Genomic DNA, 14,590 nt, shown 5'->3' on the forward strand with positions numbered 1-14,590 from the left:
ACATTGATCTTTGTCACCTTTCAATTTCACTATACCTCTTTGGACCTTTCTCTTCTCTGATATGTCTGAAAAGTTTTGTCATCTCGCTTTACCTCTTTGGCAATTTGACTTTTTGTGTTCTTGATTACTTTTTGTCACCCTCAGTTTCACCAGATATTCTTCCCTGTGTTCCTCTTTTTGAGATCCCTAGATGCAGGACTCTGCACTTCTTGTCCTGATGTAACATTTGTCTAGTGGAACAACAGTGGGTCAAGTTAAAAGGAGCTATTGCATAGGCAACAAATCTATATTTAGAAAAGTAAACAAGAGTAAGAGGACAAAGAAACCGATCTGGTTCTTTAAGGAGGTAATTGAAAAAATAAAGGCAAAAAGAATAGCGTTCAAGAAGTATAAAGGATCCCAAAAAAAAGAACACAGGGAAGAGTATCTGTCAAAACTGAGGGAGATGAAGAAAGAAATAAGTAAGCAAAAGGTCAAGCGGAAGAAAGGATGGCCAAAGAGGTAAAGCATGGAGATAAAACATTTTTCAGATATATCAGTAAAAGAAGGGAGTCGGAAGTGGTATAGTGAAATTGAAAGGTGATGAGGATCAATGTGTAGAGTGACCTAGAAATGGCAGAAATATTAAACAAATACTTAATTTTGGTATTCACTAAAGAAGACCCTGGAGAAGGACTGTTGCTTGTTAATAAGACTGTAGATGGCCATGGAGAAGACTAAATTCCATTTACAGAAGAGAATGTATGGGAGGAGCTAGACAAACAAAGTGAAAAGGCCATGGGGCCGGATGAGATACATCCCAGGATACTGAGAGAGCCTAGAGATGTGCTGATGGGTCCACTGAAGGATCTGTTCAATAGATCCCTGGAAACATGCATGGTGCAACAGGATTGAAGAAGAGCGGTGGTGGTTCTGCTTCACAAGTGGTAGAGAAGAGACTGGAAACTCGACACTGGTTAGCCACACCTTGAGGTGGGAAAATTAATGGCAACTCTACTGAAGGAAAGGATAGGGAACTATCTACAATCTGGTGGTTGCTGGACCAGAGGCAGCATGAATTCACCAGGGGAAGGTCCTGTTAGATAAATGATTGGTTTTGTTGATTGGCTGACTAGAGAATTGGATTGAGAGAGAACTATCGATGTGATCTACTTATATTTCAGCAAAGCTTTTGATATGGTCCCACACAGGAGACTTATGTATAAAATGAGAAGCTTCAGTGTGAGTGTCAAGGTGGTGGTGTGGATTACAAATTGGTTGACTTTTAGGAGACAGAGTGTAATGGTAAATACAGGGTGGCCCGTGGAAAAGTAGCCTGCCTCCAATACAAGTGCCACGCAGGCAGGCTACTTTTCCATGGGCCACCCTGTAGAACCTACCATGAAGAGAAAGCAGTGTTAAGTTTAGTGCCACAAGGTTTGGTGTGTGCTCTGCTCACGGCATTCTGGGGCCTTCATTTTTGCCGTGAACGGCGTGCGCTCCGCTTGCCACAAGCCAGAGCCTTCATCTTTGCTGCCAATTCTGCACAGAATTCCCCCAGGTCTCCTGTGGTGCCAACCAGAAAACTCTGCAAAATAAAGATACATGGAGCTCTTATGGAATTAGACTTTTTGTAATACGTATTGGATGTGAACTTGGCCCTCAAAAAGCCATGAACACACAGAATTACCATTACATTATAGTAAACCTCCCATACCAAAACAACCCTAACAACCTTATCTATGAAAAGGCAATACTGCATATGTTATAGCAGGCCCTAGAACACCAATAAAAGCTCTTATTAGGAAACAGGCTGCTATAGATCCCTACACAGAAATTACATGCTAGCAAAATATCTCACCTCTGTCACTTATGCAGAACACAGAGACCCTGAGCAAATACAGAATAAAGAGATGAGAAAGTATAAACAAACATGCTTAGAAGAACTGAACTGGAACCCACAACAAGCCAGTCTCTATATGCAGAGCAACAATGGAAAAATAGAAAAATTACCATTCTTCATAAAACATTAAATACATATAAAAAACATATAAACGCACCACAAGAAAAAACACAACCAAATCCTTCTCTTATCGTCCACCTTTCTGCATTGAAACTCTTCAAGCAAATCTTCAAACTGAACTAACAAATATAGAACTATCAAACACAGAAAACGGAACATCTTCCTGGATCACCATAACGAAAACAATAGCAGATAAGATAAATCCCATAATATCGAAAATTATAAAAGAACCAAAAAATTAGAATCTCTGGTACAACAAAAACATCAGAGCAGCCAAACGGAAACTCAGAAAAATAGAGAAATTATGGAGAAAAAAACTAAACAACCACACTACTAAACGCATACAAAACACAACTAGCAGAATACAAAAACCTCATCCATAAAACAAAAAAAAGACTTCTACACCAAAAAAATAACCAAATACCAACAAAACCCTAAGATGCTCTTCAACATAGTAAAAAGCCTAACAAAATCACCTTACGACGATCAATAATTTTCAACACCAAAGGTCAATAGCAATGACTTCGCAGACTTCTTTAATGAAAAAATCAAAATCCTCATAAAGAACAACCTAAAAAATGACTCACAAGACCAGAAATTACTGAACATTCAAACAAAAACCTGGTCCAACTTTGAAACAGCATCTTCCTTAGAAATCCAAATGATCATTAAAAAAATGAACCCAGCTAAACACCCTATTGACGCCATACCCATTACAACAATAAAAAATCTCGAACCTCAAATAATCAAGACATTAACTAAAATTGTAAACCTTTCCCTCATGGAAGGAAACTACTCAGAATGCCTAAAATCGGCAATCATCAAACCCATACTAAAAAAGAATCTAGATCCAGAAAACCGACCATTATCAAATCTCCCATTAATTGCCAAAATCATTGAGAAAGTTGTCCACACTCGGCTCACTGACCATCTAGATGAAAACAACATCCTCCTACCCGCTCAATTTGGATTCAGAAAGCAACTGAATACTGAAACCCTACTACTTGCAATGAACGACTTCGTACTCAAAGGTTTTGAAAGGCCAAAGTTACTTTCTAATCCTGCTCGACCTATCAGCAGCCTTTGATACATAAACCACTCTATCTTGATTAACCATCTATCTGAAATCGGAGCTAACAAAACAACCCTTCAATGGTTCTCCTCGTACCTGTCACAAAGATCCTACCAAATGCTACTTAATGATTCTCTCTCAAAGAAAATCAACCTAAACACTGGAGTTCCCCAAGGATCCGTTCTATCAGCGACGCTCTTTAACATCTATCTGCTCCCATTATGCCACTTCCTTTCAAATCTGAATCTGACCCACTTCATCTATGCTGATGATATTCAAATATTAATCACAATAAAAAAATAACTAGAAGAAACTTACAAATTAACAGCCAATTACCTAAACAGTATAAAGGAAATACTAGCCAACTTAAAACTCATCCTCAACTTCGACAAGACTGAATTAATATTATTAGACAGAAAGAACAACTCTCCTCAAATACCACCGCTCAACCTCATGAACCAAAATACGATCATATCTCCAATCAGCCATGCCCGCAACCTCGGAGTAATTATTGACAGAGAACTTTCTTTCAAAAGCCATATATCTACAAAAAAATCAAAGACTGTTACCATAAACTACTTGCACTCCGTCATCTAAAACCTTTTCTTTCCAACAATGACTTCAGATCAGTCTTTCAATTACTAATTTTCTCCAACATAAACTACTGCAACTCTCTTCTTCTCAACTTACCTCTAAACACCATTCGCCCACTCCAGATCCTGCAGAACTCAGCTGCAAGAATCTTCACAGGATCAAAAAAGCATGACCACATCACCCCAACACTTATTTCACTTCACTGGCTACCAATAAGATACAGGATTGAATAGAAAGTCCTATCCATCTTACATAAAATTATATATGAAAAACAAGAAAATTGGCTAAGCCACTACATACAACTGCATACCCCAAGCAGAAACCTTAAATCAGCGAATAAGGGACTCCTTAAAAACACCACCAGCACACTCAAATCAACTCACCTCAACCCAAAAAAAGCAATCTCCCTTGGTAGCCCAAAACTTTGGAACTGAGCTCAGAACTCAAGAAAACCTAAAAATCTTCAAAAAGGATCTAAAAATGTGGTTGTTCAACAAAGCATACCAACTCATCCAATGAACAACACAACTACATTGCCCTCTAATCCACCCTCAAGAATAAATGAAATTCATCACATCTATGTTTTATAAATAAGAAGTGAAACATAAAACTGAACTATAACCTTACACATGTTATCCCCTTTGCTTAATAACAATTTGTACCTTGAAACTCTTGTTTAACCCCCCCCTTATCCCTCTAACCTTATATTTTGTAAACTGTTATGATGGCGTTATTTTGACGATTCCGAATGTCGGTATATAAAACTCGTTAAATACATTCAAGAAATAGAAAACATTAATCATAATAGTAAAATCATATTCATAAAAATAATATTTCAAACCAGTTAATGAATAGAATATTGAAAATTTCACACACTAAAATTTTTTTATAAAATCTGATGAATAAAAAATCCAATTAAAAAATGTCCCCCCCCCCAACAAAAATAGATATTTCAAAAGAGCAGAATCCTCAAAATATACCCAATAATTAAAACTAAGGATTTAAAAATCTGCTCTCCATACCTGGGATCTGATTTCCAATCATCCTGAGATTGTCCTGGATTTGAGGAGGTAGGGCTGCACACATTTTATCTTCTCTCTCACACATGAGCAATAACGCATTCATTCTCTAACATACGGGCCAATACAGTACAGTGCGCTCTGATGGAGTGCAGTGTTAGCCAGCATTTGGACGCGCGTTTTCGACACGCTAGCTTTACCCCTTATTCAGTAAGTGGCTGTCAGCGGGCTCGCGAACCGACGCCGGCAAAATTGAGCGTTGGTTGTCAAACCCGCTGACAGCCGCCGCTCCTGTCTGAAAAGAGGCGCTAGGGACGCGCTAGTGTTCCTAGCACCTCTTTTTACCGCTGGGCCTAATTTAAATAAATTTATTTACTGAATCGCGCGCACAGGAGAGTGGCCCGCGTTTTTTACTGTATCTGCCCGATACACAGGCTACTTCTCCCTCACCCTCACAGATACACAGTGTGTGTGGCATGCCTGTGAGAGCCTATATATGATACTCAGGCTCACAGGCACACAAATATACACACAAGCTTACACAGTCATATACACACACACACTCTCACTCATTCACATATACATACAAGCTCACACACGGTCTCTTGTTATCATCGGGCCATGGTGGGATGAGCTCCACCACGGTTCTGCGGGCCTCCTGTGCTGTCTTTAGACCATGGCAGGATGGGCTCCACCACAGCCCTGGGGGCCTCCTATCTTCCGGCTGGAGAGCCTACCAGTTTTCCTGCTTGGAGGGGGTGGAGAGGGAGCGGAAGCTGTGCGCAGGTGGTGCGCACACATACCCGTACCTGGAAGTCGGGCCTCTCTGGGTATGGGCATGCATGCGCACAACTTCCGCTCCCTCTGTACGGCCCGAAGATAGCAGGAGGCCCGTGTTCTCTCGTTCTTCAGCCGTTGGGTGGTAAAGTTCTGCCGGTGGCCCTTGGCCTTTCCTGCTCGTGCGATCTGTGAAGTTAGTACTAAATGTAAAAAAAAAAAAAAAAAACCAACCCAAAAACCCCCCACAAATTCTTTTTCTGGCCAGGATTCTTGCACTTGATATTCCATCAGATCTTATTTTTGATGGTCTAAAAATCCCAATTTCTCATCAAGTTCATGATTTAGGATTTTTTTTTTTTTTTTGGACACTTTTTTTTTTGTCTTTTCACCAAGGTAGTTAAGACCTGATTTTATAAGCTTTGCATGCTTCATCATTTAAAACTCTTTCTATCTAAGTCTAACATAGTCAGTCTTGTAAGCTTTGGTGACTTTGTCTCTTGATTGAATGCTCTGTATAACGGGCTTCCTTATTTATTCCACAGTGAGTGCTGAGATTTCTCCTGTCTTATACAAGCTTCACTGGTTGCTAGAGAGTAACATTTAAGATACTTATACTCATATTTAAGGCCATTAATGGGGTGGTACCCAAGTACCTTAATGCTGTGCAGCTGGTGCGAGTTTTGCGGTCCTTTTTTTGGAACCTGTTGCAGATCCTATTCATCTTTCTAAATCTAGGGAAAGGCTGTTTGAAGTAGTTGGACCCCCTTTGAGGGAATGCTCTGCCTGAAACGCTGAAGGCTGAATCTACTGTCCTCGGACTCCAAAAGTTATTCAAAACATACTTATTTGAACAGGCATTTAATGAATTTAATTAAAACACAGGCATTATGGTATTTTATGTATAATTTGTTTTAATTGCCTTTTTATATTTGCTTTTTTGAATGTTTAATTTGTTATCCTCCTAGAATTGAAGAGAGTGGATTATACATTTGTAAAATAAATACTGCAGAAGTGGTGTTCTTTGTTAGAAAGCAGACATTTTGTTTGCCTAGCCCCTAATTAACAAAGCATTTAAAAAACTTAAGAGGCAAGAGTTCAATGATGTTCATTGCCTCCTATTGATCAAGACATGTATGGTTCCCTTATATGATGGAGGTAGCCATAATAGAACCGTCACTAGATTGGATCTCAAAGAACTTCTACAGTCAGCTGTTAATTTGGGTGAAGGAGGATGCTGAACAGTAGGGATGTGCAATCGTTTTCCCCGAATTAGGCAATTTTAACGAAATTGCCTAATTCGGAATGGTTGTGGAGAACCAAAAAAAGATTGAATTTTTCCTGAAATTTCGGAAAATATTCATTTTTGGGTTAGCGCGCGCTAGCTCTGCCACGTTAGCGCGCGCTAAGCCGAAAATCGGTGCTCCCGGGGAAAAAAAACACCGAAGAGAGGGAAAAATGAAATTCCCATGGGGGGCCCCGAAATGAAGCCCGACACGAAATTCTAGCCCGAAGCACATCTCTACTGAATAAGTAGAGAGTGGAAAACTTGGTGCCTCATAGAGATTATGTCTACAAAAAGATCATTGACTATGTAAAGGCAGTTCAAAGGAGGGCACCCAAAAGGTCTATGGCCTGCGCTATAAGGAAAGACTTTTAGGGGGTCATTTATCAAAGTGCTATATGGTGTTTTCGCATGCGAAAAGCACCTTTAACGCATGCGAAAACACCATAATGCATGGTGTGATGTAAATTAGGAAAAGGGGAGGAGTTTGGGGTGGGATTTCTGGCCAAGTGGGCCAGCTTCACAATTCACGAAGCCATAATCGCATGGCTTTAACGCTGATTTTAATTGTGTTAAGCCATGCGATATGGCCTTATCGCACTTTGCGATGTTTTCGCAAATAGCATTTTCGGTATTTTAAGCTGCTGGGGGGGGGGAGGGAGGGGGAGAGAGACTAGCTATAAGGCCCTCATACTAGGTAGGTGTTTATACCTCTGTAGGAGGCCCACCTAGCTACTCGAGGTGGGGGTTAGTGGCCACTTTGTCATTCCTTGTTACCCAGGTAGAGAGTCCTTCAAGCTAGGTTGAGAGAACATTGCACAAATTTCATCTTTAGGTGAGTTTCCTCACTCCAAAGGTCATCAAATCTTCACAGGAGTGCATTATTCTGTTCGTACTTCTCACTCTGAATGTCAAAGTGGCCCCCAAATCTCACCTCGAATAGCTAGGTGGGCCTCCTACCTATGATGGCCTTATAGCTAGTCTCCCCCCCCCTCTCTCTCTCTCTTTCTCTTTCTCTCTCCCTCCCCCCCCCCCCAGTGGTTGTAGGTAGGAATTGCAACAATTCTGGTACTTACCGCAAAGTGCAAAAAAGTTACTGCAGTTAGTGATAATACCTATGCGAAGCGCTAAGATAGCACACTTTGCGATAAACAGCCTATTACCATAAAACACGCCCCTTTTCCTATCACATGCAATATTTAGTGCATTTTGATAAATCCAGGCCTTAATGAGCTAAAGATGCATTTTTTAGAAGAAAGAAGAGAAGAGGGGGAAGATACGATACAAAGATTTAACTGTCTAGCAGGCTTCAATAAAGTAGCATTTTCTGATCAGGTTTATAAAATGTCATGTTACCTGTCAATCAATATAATTCTATTAAAATGCTACGTTTGGAGAATTTCATTTATATATGTTAATCCTTTTGTGGCTAATGTGATCTAAACATTTTATAGACAAAGTACCGGTACTTTATTGTTTCAGATGTTGAACCAAAGGAAGAAGAGCCTGGAGTGGATGACTGGGAAGCAATAGTCAGTGATGAAGAGAGAGAGAAAGGTATGTGTAGCTTGCACCATTTTATTTTAAGTAAGGAAGGTTATACAGGAATGCATGTTAATAATCTGCATTGAGTGGATGTTAGTGTTGCGATTGGTGGTCTGTGGGATGCCCCCCAAGGACTGCCCCTGTTACCTCTGGGCCCAGGCTGACAGCTTGATGCCACCAACAGGCCCTGGCTGTGCCAACCGCAACTCCTCTTTGGCCTCTACTACACAAACCTATAATGCATGGTGCAGTCCCAATACATCAGACGCTTACATCAATGGAGTATCATGCTGCCCAAGATTCCTTGTCTTGCCTCATTAAATATCCATCAAAGTACTCTGGTGTCTTCTACTCCATTGAAACTATCGACGCATTAACCTCATCCTTTGTTTTATCAGGCCGCTCTGCCAACTCAGCTGTACACAGCCCATCCTAGGTCTATACCGAAAGGTCCCAGATTGCGTCTGCCCTCTCTGATAACCAGAGCACTTGCCCCACCTCAGCTAGTGGAAAAAGGATTTTGCCTAGAAATTATGGAACCGGTGTGCTTCATAGTCCTGCTTACCTTTTACAAGCCACCCATTCTGATGCAGGAGTCTATTCTGAAGAGGATGTTCCACCAGGACAGGACACACTAGTCATCTGACTAAATTGCGGGTTTGGTGAAGAGGTTCTTTATCTCTCTGACTAAGAAGATGCAAGGAACATTTCAGCCTCTTCTTTCCACCAATGCTATAGCAAATCCACAGACTGGAATCCCAGTCTCAGCATCAGAACTCCTAATTTGGGGTTCTTCATCATCCAACTCTATTGCAGCAGAGTCTAGTAAGTCAGAGATAATGGACCAGCCATCCCCTCCTCAGAGTCAACTGATAGCACTCCTGATTTGTCCTCTTTGTCTCTGGAGACCTAGATAAGTGAACCAGTTCAGAGGAAGAATCTACCAGCATACCTTCTGACCTGCTTCCAGATCCTCCAGACCATACCTCACCTCTAGAGGATCTCACCTATATTAAGTTTGTGGAAAAGATGGGAACAATGCTGTGTGTGCATGTCCACAAAGACAAATATGCCCCTGCTCTGAATACCTTAATCTTCTGCAGATTCTGGACAATCCAGCTGAGCCAGTGGCCCTTCCAGTCTACACCATCCTTAACATTCTTCAGATATTTTATTTTAGATTGAATTTTATTGTACTGAAAGATTTTAGATATTCATTCCTCATCTTTTTTATGTAAAAGATGTAAACCGATGTGATGGTCTCTGTTCCAAACACCGGTATAGAAAATTTTATAAATAAATAAAATAAATGAGAATGTAGGAAACTCCCATTTCATAGAAACATATAGAAACATAGAAATGACGGCAGAAGAAGACCAAACGACCACACCTACAACTAAAAAGCTGGATCTTAAATAGTCCACCATGAGTTTGCTGTGAAGAAAACAAAGAAAACCCACATTTATTCATACTCTCTCCTAGAGAAAGACCACAAACTTCTAGATAACTTTGGCAAGAAAGTATTTCAAATTTTACATGATGCAGTATATCCATGACTGCATTCAGAAACTGAAGCCTTTTCTACAGCCTACTGATCAGGACACTTATTATCCTCAACCACTTCTGGATGTGGAAGAGGGCATCTGCCATCTCTGATCATTTGATTTTTTTTTTTTTTCATATACCACCTCAGCCTCCATCTTGGCTCGATGTATAACATGACTTCGGGCAAGCAGCATCTGCGAGAAGTTAGTGGATCTCCCATACTTAGGGGACAGCCTTTTCAGTGAGAAGCTCAAAGAGGGTAGTGCAAATAAAGGACCAGCATATGGCAGTACAATCTCTCTCCGGTTCCTGAGCAGCCCTCCATGTTGATGTCCCTTCTACACATGCAAATAACTATGCTTTCACAGTCTGCCCTTCAGTTCTTTTCAGCAGTACCGTTTGCTGTCTCTTCTGGTCCAGTGTCAGCATCTGCTTTTGGCCAGGCCTTGACAAAGAACACTTTCAGCCAAAGACTACACAACAGGCCCTACCTAAACCTGGGCCCAGTTTTTGATCTATTTAAGTAATCTGCTCCCCTCTGTTCTGGTGGGGGTAAGAATCTAGCATTTTGTGGAAGTGTTGCCAGATCACCAAGGACCCCTGGATCTTCTAAATTGTGCAGTCTGGATACCAGTTATGTTTCTTCTGGATCCCGACTCTTCCACATTGTTCAACTACCCATCCAGATCCATCTCATCTACCAGAGATTTATCTGGAACTCCAGTCACTTCTCCAGCAACAACTGTTAGAGCTAATCTCTGCATCCCAACATTTTATTTATTCAGGGCAGGGTACAAGAAAACACACAAAATTACATAAGATAAAATCAGCAATGATAAAGATCAAACAAAATCACAGACATTGACAGCACTGATAGACCCAACTATTGTCAATATAGTTGACTTTATAGTGCTCAGATGGAAAATGCGTTTTGAAATAAATGGGTTTTAAGAGCTTTCCAGAAAAACTGGTTCTACTATTCTTATCTCTTTTCGGAGGGAGTTCAATAAAAAAAAAAAGGGGCCAGCAATGGAGAAAGTACATTCCCTAGTCTCTTCAAGATGAACTGTCCAAGGAGAGGGAGTATCTAGAAAGCACTGACTGAAGATGCATAAAGTTCTGGACGGAGTATGAATTTTGTGTTGCTGCAATCCACAGTGAAGGAATATTATGAATGGAGGTATGACTGGTAACTGCGAGCTTATATTGTTTCTGAAATGAAATTGGGAGCCAAAGTAGCATTTGCAAAACTGGGGTGATGTTCGCATATGGGTGTTCCTGATAATAGCTTGGCAGCAGAATTTTGGATAATCTGTAAAGGACAAATTGAATAAGCAGGCAAACTGGTGAAAAGTGCATTGCAATAATACAAACCAGAGAAAAGAAGTGATTTGAAGAAGTGTTCAAAAATCAGGAGAATGCAGAAGTGGTTTTAGATGGCATAAGAGTCGCAGCTTGAAAAATGTGTGAGACTTCTACTCTTATATTTCCTCAACCCCAAGAAATTGTGGATTGCAGCCCATTCTGGACTTGGGACTTCTGAAGAAACATATACACCAAGAGAAATTAAAAATGAATTTCCTCAGCACGATTCTACCTTACATAAAAAAGAACGAATGGCTATGTGCCTTGTATCTAAAGGATGCATATACCCACATACCTATCCACCCTTCTCATCGATTTTGCCTTTGCTTCCACATGAATTCTTCCCATTACAGTACAATGTACTCCCATTTGGCCTGTCATCAACCCTGTAGGTCTTTATGAAATGCCTCATGGTAATTGTGGCACATCTGCATCACCAGGGAATATGAGTCCCTTACCTAGACAATTAGCTAATCACAGTGAACTCCCAGAAGGAAGTTCTCTGCTCTCTGCCCACAACAATTTGTCTTCTGCAGTTCTTAGGATTTCTGATCAATTTCAGATTCATTGGGGCTTGAATAGACTTGCTGCAAGAAAGAGAGCATTTCTACCTTTCGACTGAGTGAGTGCCATGACAACACTAATCTGTAAACTGCTATCCTCTCTGTGTTCGATAGCCAGAGGGCTTCTTGTGGTCTTACGTCATGGCAGTGGCCATCCATGTCATTCCACTGACCCATCTTCATATCTGTTATCTCCAGTGGGGGTCTCTAGTGCCAGTGAGATCAACTAATTGGGCACCTGAGACCTGAAAACCCGGCTGTTCACTAAAGCCTTCCAAAACACCCACTGACAATCATACATCCCCCTCACTATAAACCTTGATACAAGCCCTATATCCATCTCTCTCATCCATGTGAACCTATATACTTACCTCTCTCATCTATATGAACCATGAGAACCTTATCTTTATCGCCTCTCGCAACCATATGAAAAGGTATATCTAACCTTGAAAATGTACAGCTAACCTAATATCACCATAACTGTAATTTTGATCATAATGTCTATGCTAACTCACTAACATACTCTATTCTGTCGAAACCTGTAAACCATTATGATAGTGAAACCAATTGACGGTATATAAAACTCGATAAATAAATAATTCAGCCACTGTCATCCGTGGTGTGGATTACAGTGGTATTGAAGCAAGAGTTGCCGTGGTGGTGGCGCCTTCAAGTTCTCCAGGAAGGAGCTCTTCTTTGCTCGTTGCTCCATCAAATAGTATTGGCAACAGACACTACCACCAAAGGATAGAGCACTCACACTGGATCCTTCTGAACCCAGGGCGTCTGCTCTTTTCAGGAGAACTATTTTCAAATCAACTTACTGGAGCTCAGGGCATTAAGATGTGCTCTATCGGAGTTTGTACATCTCCTTGAGGGCAGGAGCATACTGATTTAAACAGACAACCAGGTTGCCTTGTTTTATGTCAGCAAGCAAGGAGAACAGGTTCATTGCACCTCTGCCAGGAGGTCCTGCAGATTTGGCATTGGGTGGAAAGAAATCAAGCTGTTTTACAGGCCATTTATCTATTGGGCACCTCCAACATGCTAGCAGATCATCTCCACAGAGTTTTTCAGCCACATCAGTGATCTCTACAGCAATCAGTGGGGCTTATCTGTGGACCTATTCACATTGCAACAGAACACAAAATAAAGTCAACTTTTCTCAGTTCTGCTTAGGATGCTTTCCTCCTCGATTGGAGAACAAGCCTCATGTATGCTTTTCTACTGATACCACTTGTGCCAAAACAGTGCAGAAGGTCCTTCAGGACTGTTCTCTGCTGATCCGCATGGCCCAGGCAAATCTGGTTTGTATATCTCGTTCAACTTTCCAGCAGTCCTCCCATACATTTGGGAACAGATCCTGTGTTTACTCAGGAAGGTAGGATGCTTTATCATCCCAATCACTCAGCCCTCAACCTGACAGATGTTGAGCAATCAGTGATTGCAGATCTCCAGTTCCTACTGAGACTGTGGACATAGAGGTATCTACTAGGAAGCCATCAACTGGAAGAAATTGTACCTTCAAATGGAATAAGTATTCCAATTGGTGCTGACAGAATGCCTTGGATAATTTTCTTGTGAGCCCAAGCATCTGCTGAAATACTTGCTCCATTTTTCTGACCCTGGTCTCACCATCTTTTTGGTTCAAGTGCAGCTTCGCACCATAGCAGCTTATAGTAAATTAATCTCGACTCATCCACCGATATTTTGTTTCTCGAGAGGTCTATGGCATGTCAAGCGCCAGGTACAAAACACCTGTTCCATTGGTCCTGAATGTAGTCCTTTCCCAACTGATGAAGCCTCCTTTTGATTACTTGAGTCAGCTTGTCTTAAATTCTTAACATGAAAGATGGTGGTCCTTGTTGCAATTACCTCATCTAGAAAGCTCAGCGAGCTCCAAACTCTCATTCACTATCCTCCATACATGCAAGTCTTTCGCAACAGAGTAGTTTTCTGTACTCGCCAGAAGTTTCTGCCAAAATAATCTTGGCTTTTTATATCAATCAATCTATTGTATTGCTTATCTTCTTTACAAGGCCCCATATGCATAAGGGTGAAAAGGCCCTCCATACTTTGGACTACAAACAGTTCTTAGTGTATTACAAAAAACAAACTTGGCTGCAGCTCCCAGCTGTTTGGCTCATATGACCCTAACAGACTAGACATAGTGGTCATCAAGTGTACTATATTTAACTGGCTAGCTAAGTGAATTTATCACTGCTACACCTTAGCAAGATTGCATGTCTTACTCTGTAAAAGCTCAAGGAAGAGCCATGGCTTCTTCCATTGCTCAACTTTGATCAGTACCATTGATGGCATCTGCAAAGCTGCAACTTGGTCTTTAGTTCATACCTTCATGTCCCATTACTGTCTTGATAACCTCTCAAAGACTGATAAGCAGTTTTGTGAAATTGTTCTCTCTGTAGTCCACTCTTCATGGTGGGGTTCTGGGTTGCTTACTAAGTAAATGCTTCCCTGCAACCCTAAGCTTGGGACTCCCCACATGTTATGGCTAAGTCAGCCTGCTTATTGATGGAAAAAACAAGTTTGGTGTTTTTCATCGATAGCTGGATCAATTAGCCATGGAATGCCTGCCTGCCTCCTTGGAGAGCCAACTACATAGCTAGAAATAGCTCTGATATAGAGTAAGGAGGCTCACGAGGCAACGCCTGCATGGGAACTTTTGCACATATCCAGTAAAGCTCAAAGCTCTATTAATTTGGAGAGATGAATCAGTTTGGTACAGCCAGATGTCACCCACATGTAAAGGCTAGTTTATCCTGCTGTCTATGGAAAACACCATTTACAATAAGCAAACTT

At 41.0% G+C, this 14,590-nt stretch overlaps 1 protein-coding gene across 1 annotated transcript in view; it reads left to right on the forward strand.

Moving 5' to 3' along the window:
• Positions 1 to 14,590, forward strand: part of EIF5B (eukaryotic translation initiation factor 5B) — a 346,296-nt gene that overhangs the window by 141,776 nt on the left and 189,930 nt on the right. Inside the window, exon 9 of the mRNA XM_029604785.1 lies at positions 8,232 to 8,306. Within this exon, the coding sequence (XP_029460645.1) occupies positions 8,232 to 8,306 (75 nt within the window). The remainder of the gene's footprint in view (positions 1 to 8,231; positions 8,307 to 14,590) is intronic.

The sequence above is a fragment of the Rhinatrema bivittatum genome, chromosome 5, assembly GCF_901001135.1.
Source record: "Rhinatrema bivittatum chromosome 5, aRhiBiv1.1, whole genome shotgun sequence".
NCBI classification, from domain to species: domain Eukaryota; kingdom Metazoa; phylum Chordata; class Amphibia; order Gymnophiona; family Rhinatrematidae; genus Rhinatrema; species Rhinatrema bivittatum.